A 14,221-nucleotide genomic window follows, 5' to 3' on the forward strand; every position below is an offset into this window, starting at 1 on the left:
GGGCTTCTCCAGGCAAGACTACTGGAGTGGGTTGTCATTTCCTCCTCCAGGGTATCTGTCTCCTGCAACTCCAGCAGGCAGATTCTTTACCACTTAGCCATCTGTGAAGCTGGCATTTGTCCTTATACCCCTCATTTCACAAATATCAAAACTAATATTTCTTGAATACTTACTATATTCCTGGTGCTTTGCACACAACTGTCTCAGTTAACCCTCTAACAACCTAAAATAAAGATACTGTTATTACCACCCCCATATCATGGAGTAAGTACACTGGAGCCCAGAAAAGTTGAGTGACTTGCCCACAGTGGCACAGCCAGCAAACAGCTGAGCTAGGATTCCAGCTGTCCAAAATCACCGACCTCAGTCACCACGCTGCAATGCTGCCCGAGAAGAGGCTGAAACCCAGCAGTTCTTAGGGGCCCCATCCTGCACTCTCCGGGGAGAGGGAGAGAGGGGATGGAAATTCTAGGTCGGGGGAAGAAGACCACTGACAGGCCCACGGGAAGCCCTTAGGATAACTCGTCAGGAAACTGGAGTGGGATTAAGGGCAGGATGCATGATCAAGAAAAGGTGGCATTAGAGTTGATACAGCACCGCACGCCACTAACAGGGCCAGGCAACCAAGCCCCTCCAGTCTCGCGCTGCTGCAGCTGCTGCAGCTGCTGCTGCTGCTGCTGCTGCTGCTGCTACTGCTGCTGCTAAGTCGCTTTAGTCGTGTCGGACTCTTAGCGACCCCATAGACGGCAGCCCACCAGGCTCCCCCGTCCCTGGGATTCTCTAGGCAAGAACACTGGAGTGGGTTGCCATTTCCTTCTCCAATGCATGAAAGTGAAAAGTGAAAGTGAAGTCGCTCAGTCCTGCCCGACTCTTAGCGACCCCATGGACTGCAGCCTACCAGGCTCCTCCGTCCACAGGATTTTCCAGGCAAGAGTACTGGAGCGCTATAGCTAACCAGACCTCTCCACTTGACCCAACTCCGCGTCATCACGGAGGCCTACCTGTCAATCCATCATCTCGGTCCTCATCTGCTCCGGTCTCGCAACTGCACTCGATTGGTCGAGCCGGAGCCAACATGGCGGCGCCCGTGTAACCCAGTCCGTACCGCGAAGGCGACGCGGCCGTGCGCGGGTCCATTGGGGGTCGGAAGTCACCATGCTGAGGGCGGCGTGGAGGGCGCTGAGTTCGATTCGAACCCAGGCAGTGACACAGCCCCCGGTCCTCGGGCTGCCGGGCGGAGGGTGCGCCAAGCTTCTCTCCGTCCAGCGGGACCTTCCCTCAAGTCCTGGAGGTGAGCTGAGAAGCCGGACAGCAAGAGTAGAGAAATAGGATTTGGAGGATATAGAGGGTATGAGGGGGAAGAGGCTACTGGGGGACGGTGTAGCGGCAGGAGAAAAAGTGGTGAGTGGGAAGAAGTGAAGTGAGGTGGGAGAGACATGGGGTATCCTGGTGCCGAAGAAATGCGGCGGCGGTTCGGCACAGAGGAAGGGTAATGCGACGGCCATAGACCAGAATCACGGCTGGACTGTTGAAGGAGACGGACCTAAGCCCCCCCGACCTTTTTTTTTTTTTTTTTTTTGCGTAGGTCTCATCCTCCAGGCTGCCCGCGGATATGCCACCCAGAAACCAGGTAGGAACTGGATGCGACTTGAGGCGGAAGAGAGATTCAATTGCCTGGAAGGCTTGAGGTGGTTACTTAGAGCCACCCAGAGGCAGGCGTGGAGGGGTGATGGTGCAGAGGTCCTGCGAAGAAGCCCACATTCACCTTGCAACAAAGTCGTGGGCCTGGATCCTGCATGAAGGGCAGGAGAAGGGGAGGATGGGAGCAGGAGCTTTTAGAGTGGGCGTGAGTGGAAATGAACCATTGAGAGGCAGGGGCCTTACACTACCGAGGCTTACCTAAAATACAGCGCCTTGTGTCCGCCCTTCCCAGGTGGAGAGCCTGGTTTCCCATCCCCAGGCAGTCTGCATAGCTGTTCAGATTTCTCTTACTAGATCTTAATATTATTTGCTTAATATTATTAGTGTAATGGCAGAGCAGGGTCAGAGTGGAGAGGACAAGTGGATCTCTGCCTTGTCTCTCCCTTACCTGCAAGCACACACCAAGGCTGAGGCTTTCTTGTTATCTCTATCTGGTGTTTACCTTTCAGACATCTCCTTAAGTAAGCCCCTTATTTCATTCATGCAGTCAGCCAGCGAGTATTTGTAGAGTGCCTGTTCTGTGCTGAGCCACAGGACCAGACTGGGGGGGATTCAAAGGGAGTCAAACTCAGTCCGTCCGCAGGAGGACCCATCCTAGCGGGACATGATAACTGTAGAGCCAGACAGGTGTGTGAGAGGCACAGGCACAGTACAGGATCTTGGGAAAGGCTGTCTACTCCTAGCATGAAATATCAAGGCAGATGCCCACAAGATTTGCAGAGGAGAAACTGAACCCGGAGATACCAGTGCCTTGCTTGAGACCCTGGATGTCTCTGACAGAGGTGATGGGAAGAGCCAAGTCCGGGAGGATGGGCAGTGAGAGCTGACTCTGGGTGTTTTCCATCCTTGCACTTGACAGTCCAGCAAAGCCAAGAAGATGACCCGCCCCCTTCCATGCTGCTGAAGGACTACCAGAATGTCCCTGGAATTGAGAAGTAAGCAGGACGAAATCTCCTGAGGCAGAGAGCCCTGGGAGGATTGGCAAGGAGAGGGCTTCGAGGGAGATACCTGCTGGATCTGAAGCTTGACTGTGAAACAGGGCAGAGAAGCCCAGGCATGATGAGAGTGAGTGGGCAGGCGAGCCAGATGGAGCATACCTGCCTGCTGTTTTTATACTCTGGGTAAAGACCCTCTGCCATTAGATACCAAGGAGGCACCGTGCCTCACAGGTCTTTGTAGAAATCTTGCATCTCTCAATCCTGTGAGGGAAGACATGGTGTCCCCATTTTGTAGAGTATCAGACTCCCCAATGTCATACAGCTTCTAAGGGGAATCAGGGCTGAAAGACATCAAAACCAGGCCCCTGTGTGCAGCCTCTGTCCTGTGCAGTGGGAGCTGGGCAGTCCGTCCAGTCCCTCCCACAGTGCAGTGTGACAGGAGAAAGAAACAATGACTGTAGAATTGGCGTGTCTCAAGACAGACTGAGCCATATCCCAGCTAAAATGGAAATCCTCTTTTGCCCTCCCTGCAGTGAACCTGGAACACTCGAGCTGACAGCCCCAGTTTCCTGTTACCACATCATTGCATGTTCTCAGCCTAGCAGATCAGATCCATGCAGACTTTTAATTCCTGAGAAATGGCACCCCACTTCCAGAGAGGCTCCTGTTGTAAAAGAAATTTTTAACCATTCTTGCTTTTCAAACTAAAATGAAGACAGCATTGCTTCCCCTTCCCCCTTTCCCTCCACACCCGTCTCTCATTGCTGTGGTTTTTTCCCACAGGGTTGATGATGTTGTGAAAAGACTCATATCTTTGGAAATGGCCAACAAGGTGAGTGGCCTCTGCCAAGCTTTGACCTCTCTCTGTCCTCTGGAGAGTCCCTCCTACCCTGCTAGCACCCCCAGCCCATGCTTCTCAAGTCAGAGTGCTTATCCCACTGTCATGCTGGAGCCACTTGTCAGTACCCCAGACTGAGCATCTCCAGGGCAAGGACTAAGGGTACAGCTTGTTCCTCGTTGTACTCTTAGCACCTGACAAACAGTAGGTACTCGATAAAAATCTGATGCCCGCATGAGTGAGCAACGTTCATCCAACATTCTTTGTCAGTGGCATTGGCCTTAGGCTCACCTAGGTGTGAGCAGCCATGCAGTTGGCCAGAGGCCATACCTGAGGAGCTGAGTGCAGTCAGTCCCTGAGCCTGTGGCCTGGTCGCTGTGACTGCAGCCCTGTACTTGGGGCCTGAGGACCAGTTCTTAGTGGGTGGCAGACCTCTCAGATTCTCTCTCTCTATCTTCAACAGAAGGAAATGCTAAAAATCAAGAAAGAGCAGCTTATGAGCAAGGTCGTGGAAAACCCGAAGGACACCAGCTCCCTGGAGGCTCAAAGTTGGTCGGGGGTGCCCTTGGGGAGTCGGGGTGCAGGATAGTCTGCTAGCTGGTACTTGGATTCAGGTCCCTCATCTGCATATACACTGGTATTAGATGTGGCTTAATAAAGGGAGAGACAGGAAGGACCAAGGAAAACTGGACTCTGTTTTCTGAGCTCTGTGATGTAGTCATATCTCTATATGAGCTCAGGTGACATTCCTAAGGAGCTTGTTCCTCTCTGTGCTCTGCGGCTAAGGTGATGTGAAAGGGCGCGTGGTCAGGGCCAATGTCCCCGCCGCACTCTCTGCAGTGCTCCCAGGACTCAGTGTACTGCACACGGGAAGGGCCTTCTGTAGTGACAACCTCTCCTTGGGGCCGTCTTCTGCTTTTGCCTTTGTCCCTATCTCTGCAACACAGGCTTGAGCCAAACAAGAGGATACCTGAAGGAAGGATGTTCTGAGGCTTTAAGAGATGAATGGGGAGCTGATAATTCTGAAAACTCATTAGTGAAAACACAGAGATAAGGATGGCAGCTGGGGGAAAGAGGCAAGGAGGAGACCCTTGACAGTTTGGGGATCTTCAGTTATTGCCTTAGCAAGGACCTCGGGGGCTGTATTGAATCTGTAACCATGAGAGCAGGCATTCCAGACTAAGGCCTGAATTTAATAGGAATGCTCTAAAGTTTTACCATTAAGAATGCTGATTTGGGGGTTTGGGGTTTGGCAATGAGACCTTCATAAGATTAAGGCACTTCCTTTCCTCAGGCTTTGCATTCTAAAGGCAAGGTATTCCAGACTTTTGAGCTCTTAAAATTCAGACTGCTCTGGGAATGGTGGAGAGCGGTACAAGAGCTTCGGTGATTGTTATTCCTTGAGGCCTTAGGACATAACCGAGGTCTGGCCCTTCCTTCCTCTGTGCCTGTCTCTCATCCTCTGCGGTTTGTGGTTTCAGTTGTTGCCTTGACTGTCAAGATCCGCAGTTACGAAGAACACATGCAGAAACATCGAAAGGTAACCCCTGGGCCTCACTCAGAGCTAAACGTCAGCAGCTGTGGGGAGAGGCGCCTGAGCACTGAGGGGCTCCGGGTCCGGAGAAGCAACTTGAGCAGCCGGGTGGCCAGAGCAGCAGAGCACCCACCCCTCAGCTGCAGTGGGAAACGCACTTCCCTCCCACCTCCGGGGGAGACAAGGGAGCCTTACAGGGCGGGCTGAGGTTTGTTAATGGTCAAGAAGAACACAAACGTCAGAGCAAGAGCACAGTGTGTGGCACACAGGGGCGCTCAGTAGTTGCTGAGTGTATGAGTGGGGTCAGATTGGCCTGGGTTCAAAACTCAGCTCTGCCACCGCCACTTGACTAGCTGTGGGTCTCAGGAAGTTACTTGTCCAAGCCTCAGTTCTCCTGTCTGTCAAATGGGGACTGAATCAGTACCTTCTGAGAGGATTACAAGGACTGTATGAATATAATGGCAGCCAACCTGAGGCCTTATTTATAGGCCTCATACTAAATACTGTATGTGCACCAGTTCATTTAACCCTCATAACTCTTCTTTGTAGCACATTGTATGGAAGAATAATCTAGGTGGGGCATGATTAAGTTAGCCCTGCAGGCACACCACTAGGAAATGCTGTGCTGGGACTTGAAACTTGGTGGTCTTGCTGCAGACCCACATTCCTAACCGGTCTGCCAGATCTCAGCACAGTGTCAGATGCAGAGCTGCTGTAATGAAGCAATTGCTGGTATTTTTAATAAACACACAGTTGTTAACACAAACTGGTCTGGCTCCACACCTGGTACCTCTCTTCCCTGAAGCTAGTTGAGCTGTTCCATGAGCTCAGAGTTGGAGTATGGACACCAACCCAACTGAGGAAGCAGTGTTTGTGTGCGGGCAGGGGTCTTCCTTGGCCTTCCCTCCTCCCACCCCAGCTGACAGTGTGCTGAGCTGTGGAGAGGCTGAGTGGGTGGGTGGAGGGGAAAGAGCATGAGATGTGGAGTCTGACCACCAGACTTGGATTCCAGACTGACCTCACACAAGGTCCTGACCCAGCACAGTTCTGAAATCTTTAATGAATCAGTTAACATCTTTGAGCCTTTATTTTCCCATCTGTAAAATGGGAGTGACACTGCCTAGCTCAGAGTTGCACTGATATTTGCCTAAGATTGTTTCAGTGCCATGGTAAAATGATCATGCTTTGTTTCTGTGAAGTGGCACCCACTTATTTACATAATACTCAAAGTAGTACCAATTCTCATACAGGACAAAGCCCACAAGCGCTATCTGCTGATGAGCATTGACAAGAGGCAAAAGATGCTCAAAAACCTCCGCAAGACCAACTATCCTGTCTTTGAGAAGACATGTAAGGAGCTGGGGATTGAGTACACCTTTCCCCCTCCGTACCACCGGAAAATCCACCGACGCTTGGCAACTAAGAAGGCTCTGTGCATTCGGGTACGATTCAGAACTGCTGCTTTGGTTGGTCCCACTCTAGGACTGTGGTGGCGAGAGCAGAGGGAGGGGTCGTCTGAGTCTGAGCAAGGCGTGGAGCTGGGCCTGAGGCCTTGTGGTTCCCAGGTCACCAAGTCCATGGAGAAAGGCTGGGGTGACCATCTGAGGGAGTCATTCCCCACCCCAGCTGCTTCGAGTCTGCAGTTTTGCATAGTATTACAAAGGCTTATCCCATCCCCTCTTATCCCCAGGTTTTCCAAGAGGTTCAAAAGCTGAAGAAGCAAAAAAGGGCCTTAAAAACTGCAGCTGCAGCAGCCCAGAAACAAGGCCAGAGGAACCCAGAGAGCCCTTCTGAAGCCAGATCAGAGGCAATCAAAGAAACCCAATAAATGTTGATAAAGTCACGTCTTGCTCCCTTGAAGAATAACAGTAGAGAAGGTGGGGCTCCTTGTGGCCTGGGACAAGGAGGAATTCACTCATTCACGCAGCTCTGGGATTCTGGGGTGTCAGAGGCAGAGTCCCTGCCCTCAGGCACCACGGGACACATTCTCATCACACACCTCACACACACTCGGGTAAACAACCCCGTCTTCCAGGGGCCGTTCAGTGGAGGCGAGACCGAGTACACGGTGGCACAGAGGAGGCAAGGCTGCCTGGCCGCGGGGTGAGGAGGCCAGTGTCCGACCGCCTCTAAGCAGCTGCCTGAAGGATGAGGGGCCGTTCACCAGGCGGGAGTGGGGAGGGAGGGCGTCCCAGGCAGGAGGGATTGCAAGTGCAAAGACAAGTGTACGAGCGTGTGCGGCACTCAAAAGAGCAGCAGAACTGGACACACAGCCTGACAGGTAGGCTCCAGCCGGGCTCTGCGAGGCTTCATGTGCTGGCTGGGAAGGAGTGATGATAACAGTCTGTGTTTCCACTAGATCAACAGCAGCAGTGTAGAGCCGGACAGGACGAGGAGATCAGAGCGATTAACTGCGGGGAGGCAGGGGTGTTGGTGTTCAGACTGAGAATCTGATAAAAGTCTGTCCCTAAAACTGCACAGGTACAAAACATGGCTTATAAATTCTGGGGCATTACGGACAACTCCCCACAAAGCACACTCGTTTACACCAATTCAAGTGCCACGGCCTTGAAGCCTGAGTATGCTTAGTATGTTTGAAAAACCCAAAGAAGACAGTGTGACTAAAGCTGAGCCAGCAAAGAGAAGAGTAGGAAGAGATGAGGTCAGAGGAGTTAGCAGAAACCAGATAATACAGAGCTTTGGGGGTGTATTAGTCTGTTCAGGCTGCTGTTTTAAAGTACCGTAAACTGAGTGGCTTAACAGATTTATTTTCTGTTCTGGAGGCCAGCAATTCCAACACCCAGGTGCAGGCTGATTTGGTTTCTGATGAGGAATCTCTTCCAGGCTTGTAGATGGCCACATCCTGACTATGTCCTCACATGTGGAGGGAGGCAGGAAAGTGGGGAGAGAGAGAAGGAGAAGAGATTGCTTTTGCCCTTCTCAGTTCAGTTACTGAGTCGTGTCCAACTCTGCAACCCCGTGGACTGCAGCACGTCAGGCCTCCCTGTCCATCACCAACTCCCGGGAGTCCACTCAAACTCGTGTCCATTGAGTCGGTGATGCCATTCAACCATCTCACCCTCTGTCATCCCCCTCTCCTGCCTTCAATCTTTCCCAGCATCAGGGTCTTTTCAAATGAGTCACTTCTTTGCATCAGGAGGCTAAAGTATTGGAGTTTCAGCTTCAGCATCAGTCCTTCCAATGAATATTTAGGACTGATTTCCTTTAGGATGGACTGGTTGGGTCTCCTTGCAGTCCAAGGGATTCTCAAGAGTCTTCTCCAACACCACAGTTCAAAAGCATCAATTCTTTGGTGCTCAGCTTTCTTTATAGTCCAACTCTCACATCCATGCATGACTACTGGAAAAACCATAGCCTTGACTAGACGGACTTTTGTTGGCAAAGTAATGTCTCTGCTTTTTAATATGCTGTCCAGGTTGGTCATAACTTTTCTTCCAAGGAGAAGAAAAGTTATTCTAATAAGGGCATTAATCCCCTCATGAGGGCTCTACCCTCATGATCTCACTTCATGACCACCTAAAGACCCCGTCTCCAAATACCATCACATTGAGGGGTAGGGTTAGGGTTTCAACCTTTGAATTTGGGAAGAACAAATATTCAGTCCATAACACTGGGGGAAAGACTAGATTTCATGCTGAGCGAGAAAGGAAGCCAGAAAGAAAGGAAGGTGCATTATAGTGATGTCCAAAAGAGCAGCTGGAAACCAGAGCCAGGTTTTGGAGTTACCTTTAAGGTGACTGAAGCCATGGGTGTGAGTGAAATTGCTCAGGGAGGGAATGTGAGTGAAGAAAACAGGACCGTGTCCAGATGGGAAGGATGATTTCTGAGGGCATATCCTGAGTCAGGAGGAACAGCTGAGGTCAAGGGGAAGGTGACATGAGGGTGGAACAGAGGGCCTGGGGTCCTGAGGAATCAGAAGTGAGATGAAAGGGTCAGATACTACCTCCAGGAATAGGAGAGAATGCCTGTTATGGGACAGGACGTGAGTAGACACAGCTACTTTGGAGATGCTATGCTGGAGAAGAAGGCAAGAAAAGAACACATTCACAGATTCATGGAACAGGTTCTACAGGAAAGGCATTGTTTTAAATGTTGCATTAGTCACATTAACTCATGTAATCTTTAAAGCCACCTTTACCAAACTTCCCCCCTGCCAACCCCACTGCTATATTGGCATAACTATCCTCATCTTACCATAAGAGAATTGAGACTCAGGCAATTTGTCCAAATTCACACAGCTAGTTAGAGACAGGCAAGAATTCAAGCCCACATCTGTCTTGACTCCAAAGCCCATGTTCTGTTCATGATACCACACTGTCTAGGGGGAAAAGTGGTCTGAGAAGCTCTGGGAGGAAACTACACTGAAACAAATTCAAATGCTTTTAGCAACCAGGCAGATAGCATAATGCATGAAGGCCAAGAGTAAGATAATGATGCTAAGCTGCTCATTACAGTCCCATCCTAGTTATAGTCCTTTTTAAGACAGTGCACAGACCAGCCAAGATCAAATCAAAGCCCTGGGCTGCTAGCTTTCAATCACTGTATAGTATCCGCTGAGATGTCAGTTAAGCACCAAAAATTCTTTATGATGAAGCAGTTTCAGTGGAGTGGAGAGAGCTGAATCCAATGGCAATGAAGTGGGTGATGATGATGGGGGAAATTGAGGTTACAAGAGTAGACTATTCTCATAAAACCTCGGCTTTGAAAGGAAGGAAAGTGGACTCCAGAAGGTGTGGGAAAGACTTGAGCTTATATGTTAAGGGAAGACTTTGCAGTGGTGGGTGTGGTTATCAGTAAGAGGAGGTGATGCTCCAAAGAGAAGATGACGCTAATGAGTTTGAGTTCAACTGGATTACGAAGTATTAAGGGAGTGCAGAAGAGGTCTCTGGAAAGGCAGTTAGAGCCAGAGTGTACAGGCTTGAATGCCTCACAAAGGCATTTCACCTGTGTTCTGCCAAAGAGTAGAAAGCCACCAAAGGGATGTCATGCCGAAAGCCTGACAGGTGTCTTCTGAAATTTAGCCTAGCAGCCAGGCCCGTGGAAGTGAGAAAAGAGCAGTTAATATGGAGAAACACGGTAATGCAGACAAAAAGAAATGTGAGAACGATTTTGGTGGGAAAAGCAGAAATGGTGAATGATAGTAAGACCCAGGGGGAGGGACCTGGAAAACCACGCTCAGGTTTCAAGTCTGAGTGGCTGGAGGGGAAGATGATTAGTAGGTTTTAGAAGCACTGAAATTTACAGAAATGGTTGCTTATCAAAGTAAAAACGTAAAAACAGCAGATGATGAGAAGGTGATCCCGGAGCTCCAGATGAAGATGAAGAACGTGGTCACGGCCCTCAAAACAGAGAAGTGGACGGTAGGCCTGCTTAACTGTGCGGGAGCTTCGGAGCGCACAGCATGCACCCTGAACAGGCCTGGCTTGCTTCCCGGTGCATGAAACAAGGGGCTTCACGCCATGTGGCTTTTAGGGAGGAAATGCAAATAATTCAAGGACCTCTGGTACATCCCCCACCTGAAAGTTACCATTTTGCTGAGGGCTTGCCTGGCATTTTGCATGATTTCAGTGATTCCTCTCCGCAACATGGGGAGATGGCTGTCCCCTCCATTTTCCAGTGTGAGGAAGCCAAGGTTCAAAACAACTGCCCCAAGTCACACAGCAAGGAAACTGCAGAGCAGGGATTCAAACCCAGGTCAGCCTGGAGAAGAAAAGGTCAACCCACTCCAGTATTCTTGCCTGGAGAAACCCAGGGACAGAGGAGCCTGCTGGGCTACAGACTATGGGGTCGCAGGAGTAGGACATGACTTAGCAACTAAACCACCAAACCACCACCTACAAAGGTGTTGCAGGAAGGGGGACCCCTTCCAGGGCCCAAAACTGGGCTCTTGTCTAACACTCGGAAATTAATTGTCCAAGGAGACACATGTGCTGACAAAGTAAGAGATTTTATTGGGAAAGGGCAGCCAGGTGGAGAGCAGTAGGGTAAGGGAATCCAGGAGAACAGCTCTGTCACATGGCTTGCAGTCTCGGGTTTTATGGTGATGGGATTAGTTTCCGGGTTGTCCTTAGCCAATCATTCTGACTCAGAGTCCTTCCTGGTGGCACATGCCTTGTTCAGCCAAGATGGATGCCAGAAAGATTCTGGGAAGTGGTCAGACAGATGGTGTCTCCTTTTGACCTTTCCTGAACTCTTTTGGTTGATGGAGGCTTATTAGTTCCCTGTTCCTTACCAGGACCTCCTGCAGAAAAACAACATGCAAATGGCTACCTGTGGTGCCTGGCCAGGGTGGGTGGTTTCAGTGCTTCCCATAACAAAGGTATAAAAGAATTGACTTCTAACCAAACTGAATCAAATGATTCTCATATTTGTCAGGATCACGAATCTGCCAATTCCTTTGAACTTACTGAGAAAGTCTATTAGAATGGAAAATCTGATTTAATTTGAAAATTGTGTTTTGGCTTTTGTTGGTAAAATTACATGATATAAATAATTTTGAAGCTAATGTGATGATCATATTAAAAATTACTTAACAACAACAGGCCTGTCTGCCCACAGTCTGCTCTAAAAGAGTTTGGCTTGGGTTTTGTGGATCAGAGGGTAAATCTGCCTGCAATGCAGGAGATCTGAGTTCGATCCGGATGGGAAAGATCCCTGGAGAAGGGACTGGCTACCCACTTCAGTATTCTTGCCTGGAAAAATCCCATGGACAGAGGAGCCTGGCGGGCTACAGTCCACAGGGTCACTAAGAGTCCGCCAGGAATGAGGCGGCAAACACTTTCATTTTCCTCCTTTAGGGGCACGTGAGCACTCCGCCCTGGCGGGGAAAGGGTGGCCACCCTGCCGATCCTCGCCCACCCTCCGGGTCTTAAGAAATTCAAAACCGGCGCTCAGGGCCATAGGCCGGCAGGGCTCCGTCCAATCAACCCCGTAGGTCTTCGCTGCCCCGCCCAGGACGCGCTCGCCCCCGGGTGCCTCCCAACAAACGGCCTGGTGATTGGCCTTCTTTGCCGCCTGCCGCGTCGCCTAGCAACCGGGCTTCGGGGACGCGGCTGCGGGACCTCCAGGCCTCTGGCTACTAAACCTGGAGGCTCTGTACCAGACGCGCTGGTTTTCCGGCACCATGTCCATGCGGACGCTACCGCTGCTCTTCCTGAACTTGGGCGGGGAGATGCTTTACATCCTGGACCAGCGGCTGCGGGCCCAGAACATTCCCGGAGACAAGGCCCGCAAAGGTGAGAGGCTCCCGGCCCGCACAGCCAGCCCCGACCCCCTCAGCCAGACCGCTATAGCCAAGCGCCTTTACAGATTGACCAGCACCCCTGCACTCTGCGCTCTCATAGCCGGGGACCTCTTTCATAACCCACAGCCCCATCCAGGCAGAACCCCTCGTCAGCACAGTCGCCAAAAGATCGTTTCACCACAGAGAGATTTAATACCCTCATTGAGTATTATGAGGGTACCTGACCTCCCCCCATTTACTCATCCCCTTAAACTGGAGATGGTTTCCCAATCTCTCTTGACAATTGATCCCTCCCAAATATGAGCGTCCCAGTGCCCCACCCCTGGTGGCACACTGCTAGTCGGAGCATCCTCTTTCCCCCCAGGGAACCTTCTGAGTCTCCATTCCTCTGTGCAGTATCCTCCTTCACAAACCGCAGGCCAGTCTTGCTAAGTTCAGAAGCTATTTCTAGAAAGGTGGGCATCTGAAATAACATGGATAAATAAGAAAATATAAGAAGGTTGTCTTTTTCCTTCACAATTGTTTGGAGAGAATGCAGTTGTGGAAATAATTATATGAGAGTTTCTAAAATGCAAAATCTGCCTCCCATACACACCACATCTAACCATAGAGAAATGGCCACCCAGAACTCTCTGCCACCCTTTTTCTCTCCTTCTCAACCAACAGCTGTTTTCACTAAGTTTCCTGGGATTAAGTATGAAGGAAATACTGTATTTGAAGATAGAGAAAGGAAAGTTGGTATAAAGGTAACTGACATCGCCGCTGATTCAAATATTTACTGTCTCCAGCAGTCTCCGTATGTCAATTGATGTTCAGCGTACAAATGCAGATGTTTACTGTTGTATCTGTTCAATTGAGTCCAAGTCCATGCATAAAGAGAAAGAGCTCCCTATAGCATACCCCCTCCATTAATTCTGTACGCTGCTGCCAGTGAGCATTCTAACATTTGAATCTGTCCGTACACCTTGCTATTTAAAACCCTTTGTCAGCTTCCCACTGCTGTCTGGATGGAGGCCAAGTCGTTGGCAGGGCATTTCAGGGACCTTCCTGATCTGACCCCCTGTCCACCTCTGCAGTCCCAGCTTCCACCGCTGCCTGCCTCCTGCTGTGTATCTTAATACCAAACTGCTTGTAGGTCTCCATTTAAAGCATGCTCACTCATGTTTCCATGCTGGTAATTCCCATTCTACCCCAACGCTCCCATTTCCATGCTAGTCACTTCCCTTCCATCCTACATTATTCAGCTTAAGAATCATCTCCTCATCTCCACATGGGAAACGGCCTGCACATACTCCCATACCAGATCTGTGCCCCGCCTCAACCTTATCGCTAGCCATGTTATACTGCAATGGTCTGCATATGTGTCTGTCTCCCCAACGCGATTGTCTTATTCACCTTTGTACTCCAGCGCCTAGCATCATGCCTGCAACTGAATAAACTAGTGCTCAGTAAACGTTTGTTGAACTACTGTTTGATATTACATTGCCGTTTTTCCCTCAAGAGGGTTCTGTTTTCCTTGTGCTATGTTATGTGATTTCCTTTAGGCTTTTGGCACCAGTGAGCTGATAGGTAGTGCTTGGACTAGTGGTCTGCAGTCTTGGAAGGCAGGATACATTAGCACTCCAGCTGTCTGGAGTCATACAGATATGGTTCCCAATTCCAGCTTTGGCATTTAACTAGTTGTATGACCTTGGAGTGTAAACTCTGTATGCCTGTTTGTTTCTCCATAGAAGGGGAATAATAAAATATACCTCACAGTGACATTGTAAAGATCGAATGAGGTGATGAACTTAACATGTTTAACACAATGAGTCGCAGGTGTGGTCTTTCAAGAGGCGGTCTGGGCAAGACCCTGTGATTATACTAAGGGACTGGCTTCCTTTATGTTCAGGAGCTGCAGTCCTGGGTTTGCTTGGGACAGCCTCAGGGAGTTCCAGCCATCTTCC

The 14,221-nt window shown here is 50.1% G+C and overlaps 2 protein-coding genes across 2 annotated transcripts in view; both read left to right on the forward strand.

Moving 5' to 3' along the window:
- Nucleotides 1-1,049: 1,049 nt before the first annotated feature.
- MRPS15 (mitochondrial ribosomal protein S15) lies at nt 1,050-6,854 on the forward strand. The gene is made up of 8 exons (XM_019957822.2): nt 1,050-1,291; nt 1,586-1,630; nt 2,561-2,636; nt 3,423-3,471; nt 3,941-4,025; nt 4,959-5,017; nt 6,262-6,453; nt 6,702-6,854. The coding sequence occupies exons 1-8, from the start codon at nt 1,156-1,158 to the stop codon at nt 6,837-6,839; spliced, it is 780 nt and encodes a 259-aa protein (XP_019813381.2). The 5' UTR covers nt 1,050-1,155; the 3' UTR covers nt 6,840-6,854.
- Nucleotides 6,855-12,042: 5,188 nt separating this feature from the next.
- Nucleotides 12,043-14,221, forward strand: part of OSCP1 (organic solute carrier partner 1) — a 33,639-nt gene continuing 31,460 nt past the window's right edge. The window contains exon 1 of the mRNA XM_019957823.2: nt 12,043-12,267. Within this exon, the coding sequence (XP_019813382.2) occupies nt 12,156-12,267 (112 nt within the window). The 5' untranslated portion in view covers nt 12,043-12,155. The remainder of the gene's footprint in view (nt 12,268-14,221) is intronic.

The sequence above is a fragment of the Bos indicus genome, chromosome 3 (genome assembly GCF_029378745.1).
Source record: "Bos indicus isolate NIAB-ARS_2022 breed Sahiwal x Tharparkar chromosome 3, NIAB-ARS_B.indTharparkar_mat_pri_1.0, whole genome shotgun sequence".
NCBI classification, from domain to species: Eukaryota; Metazoa; Chordata; class Mammalia; order Artiodactyla; family Bovidae; genus Bos; species Bos indicus.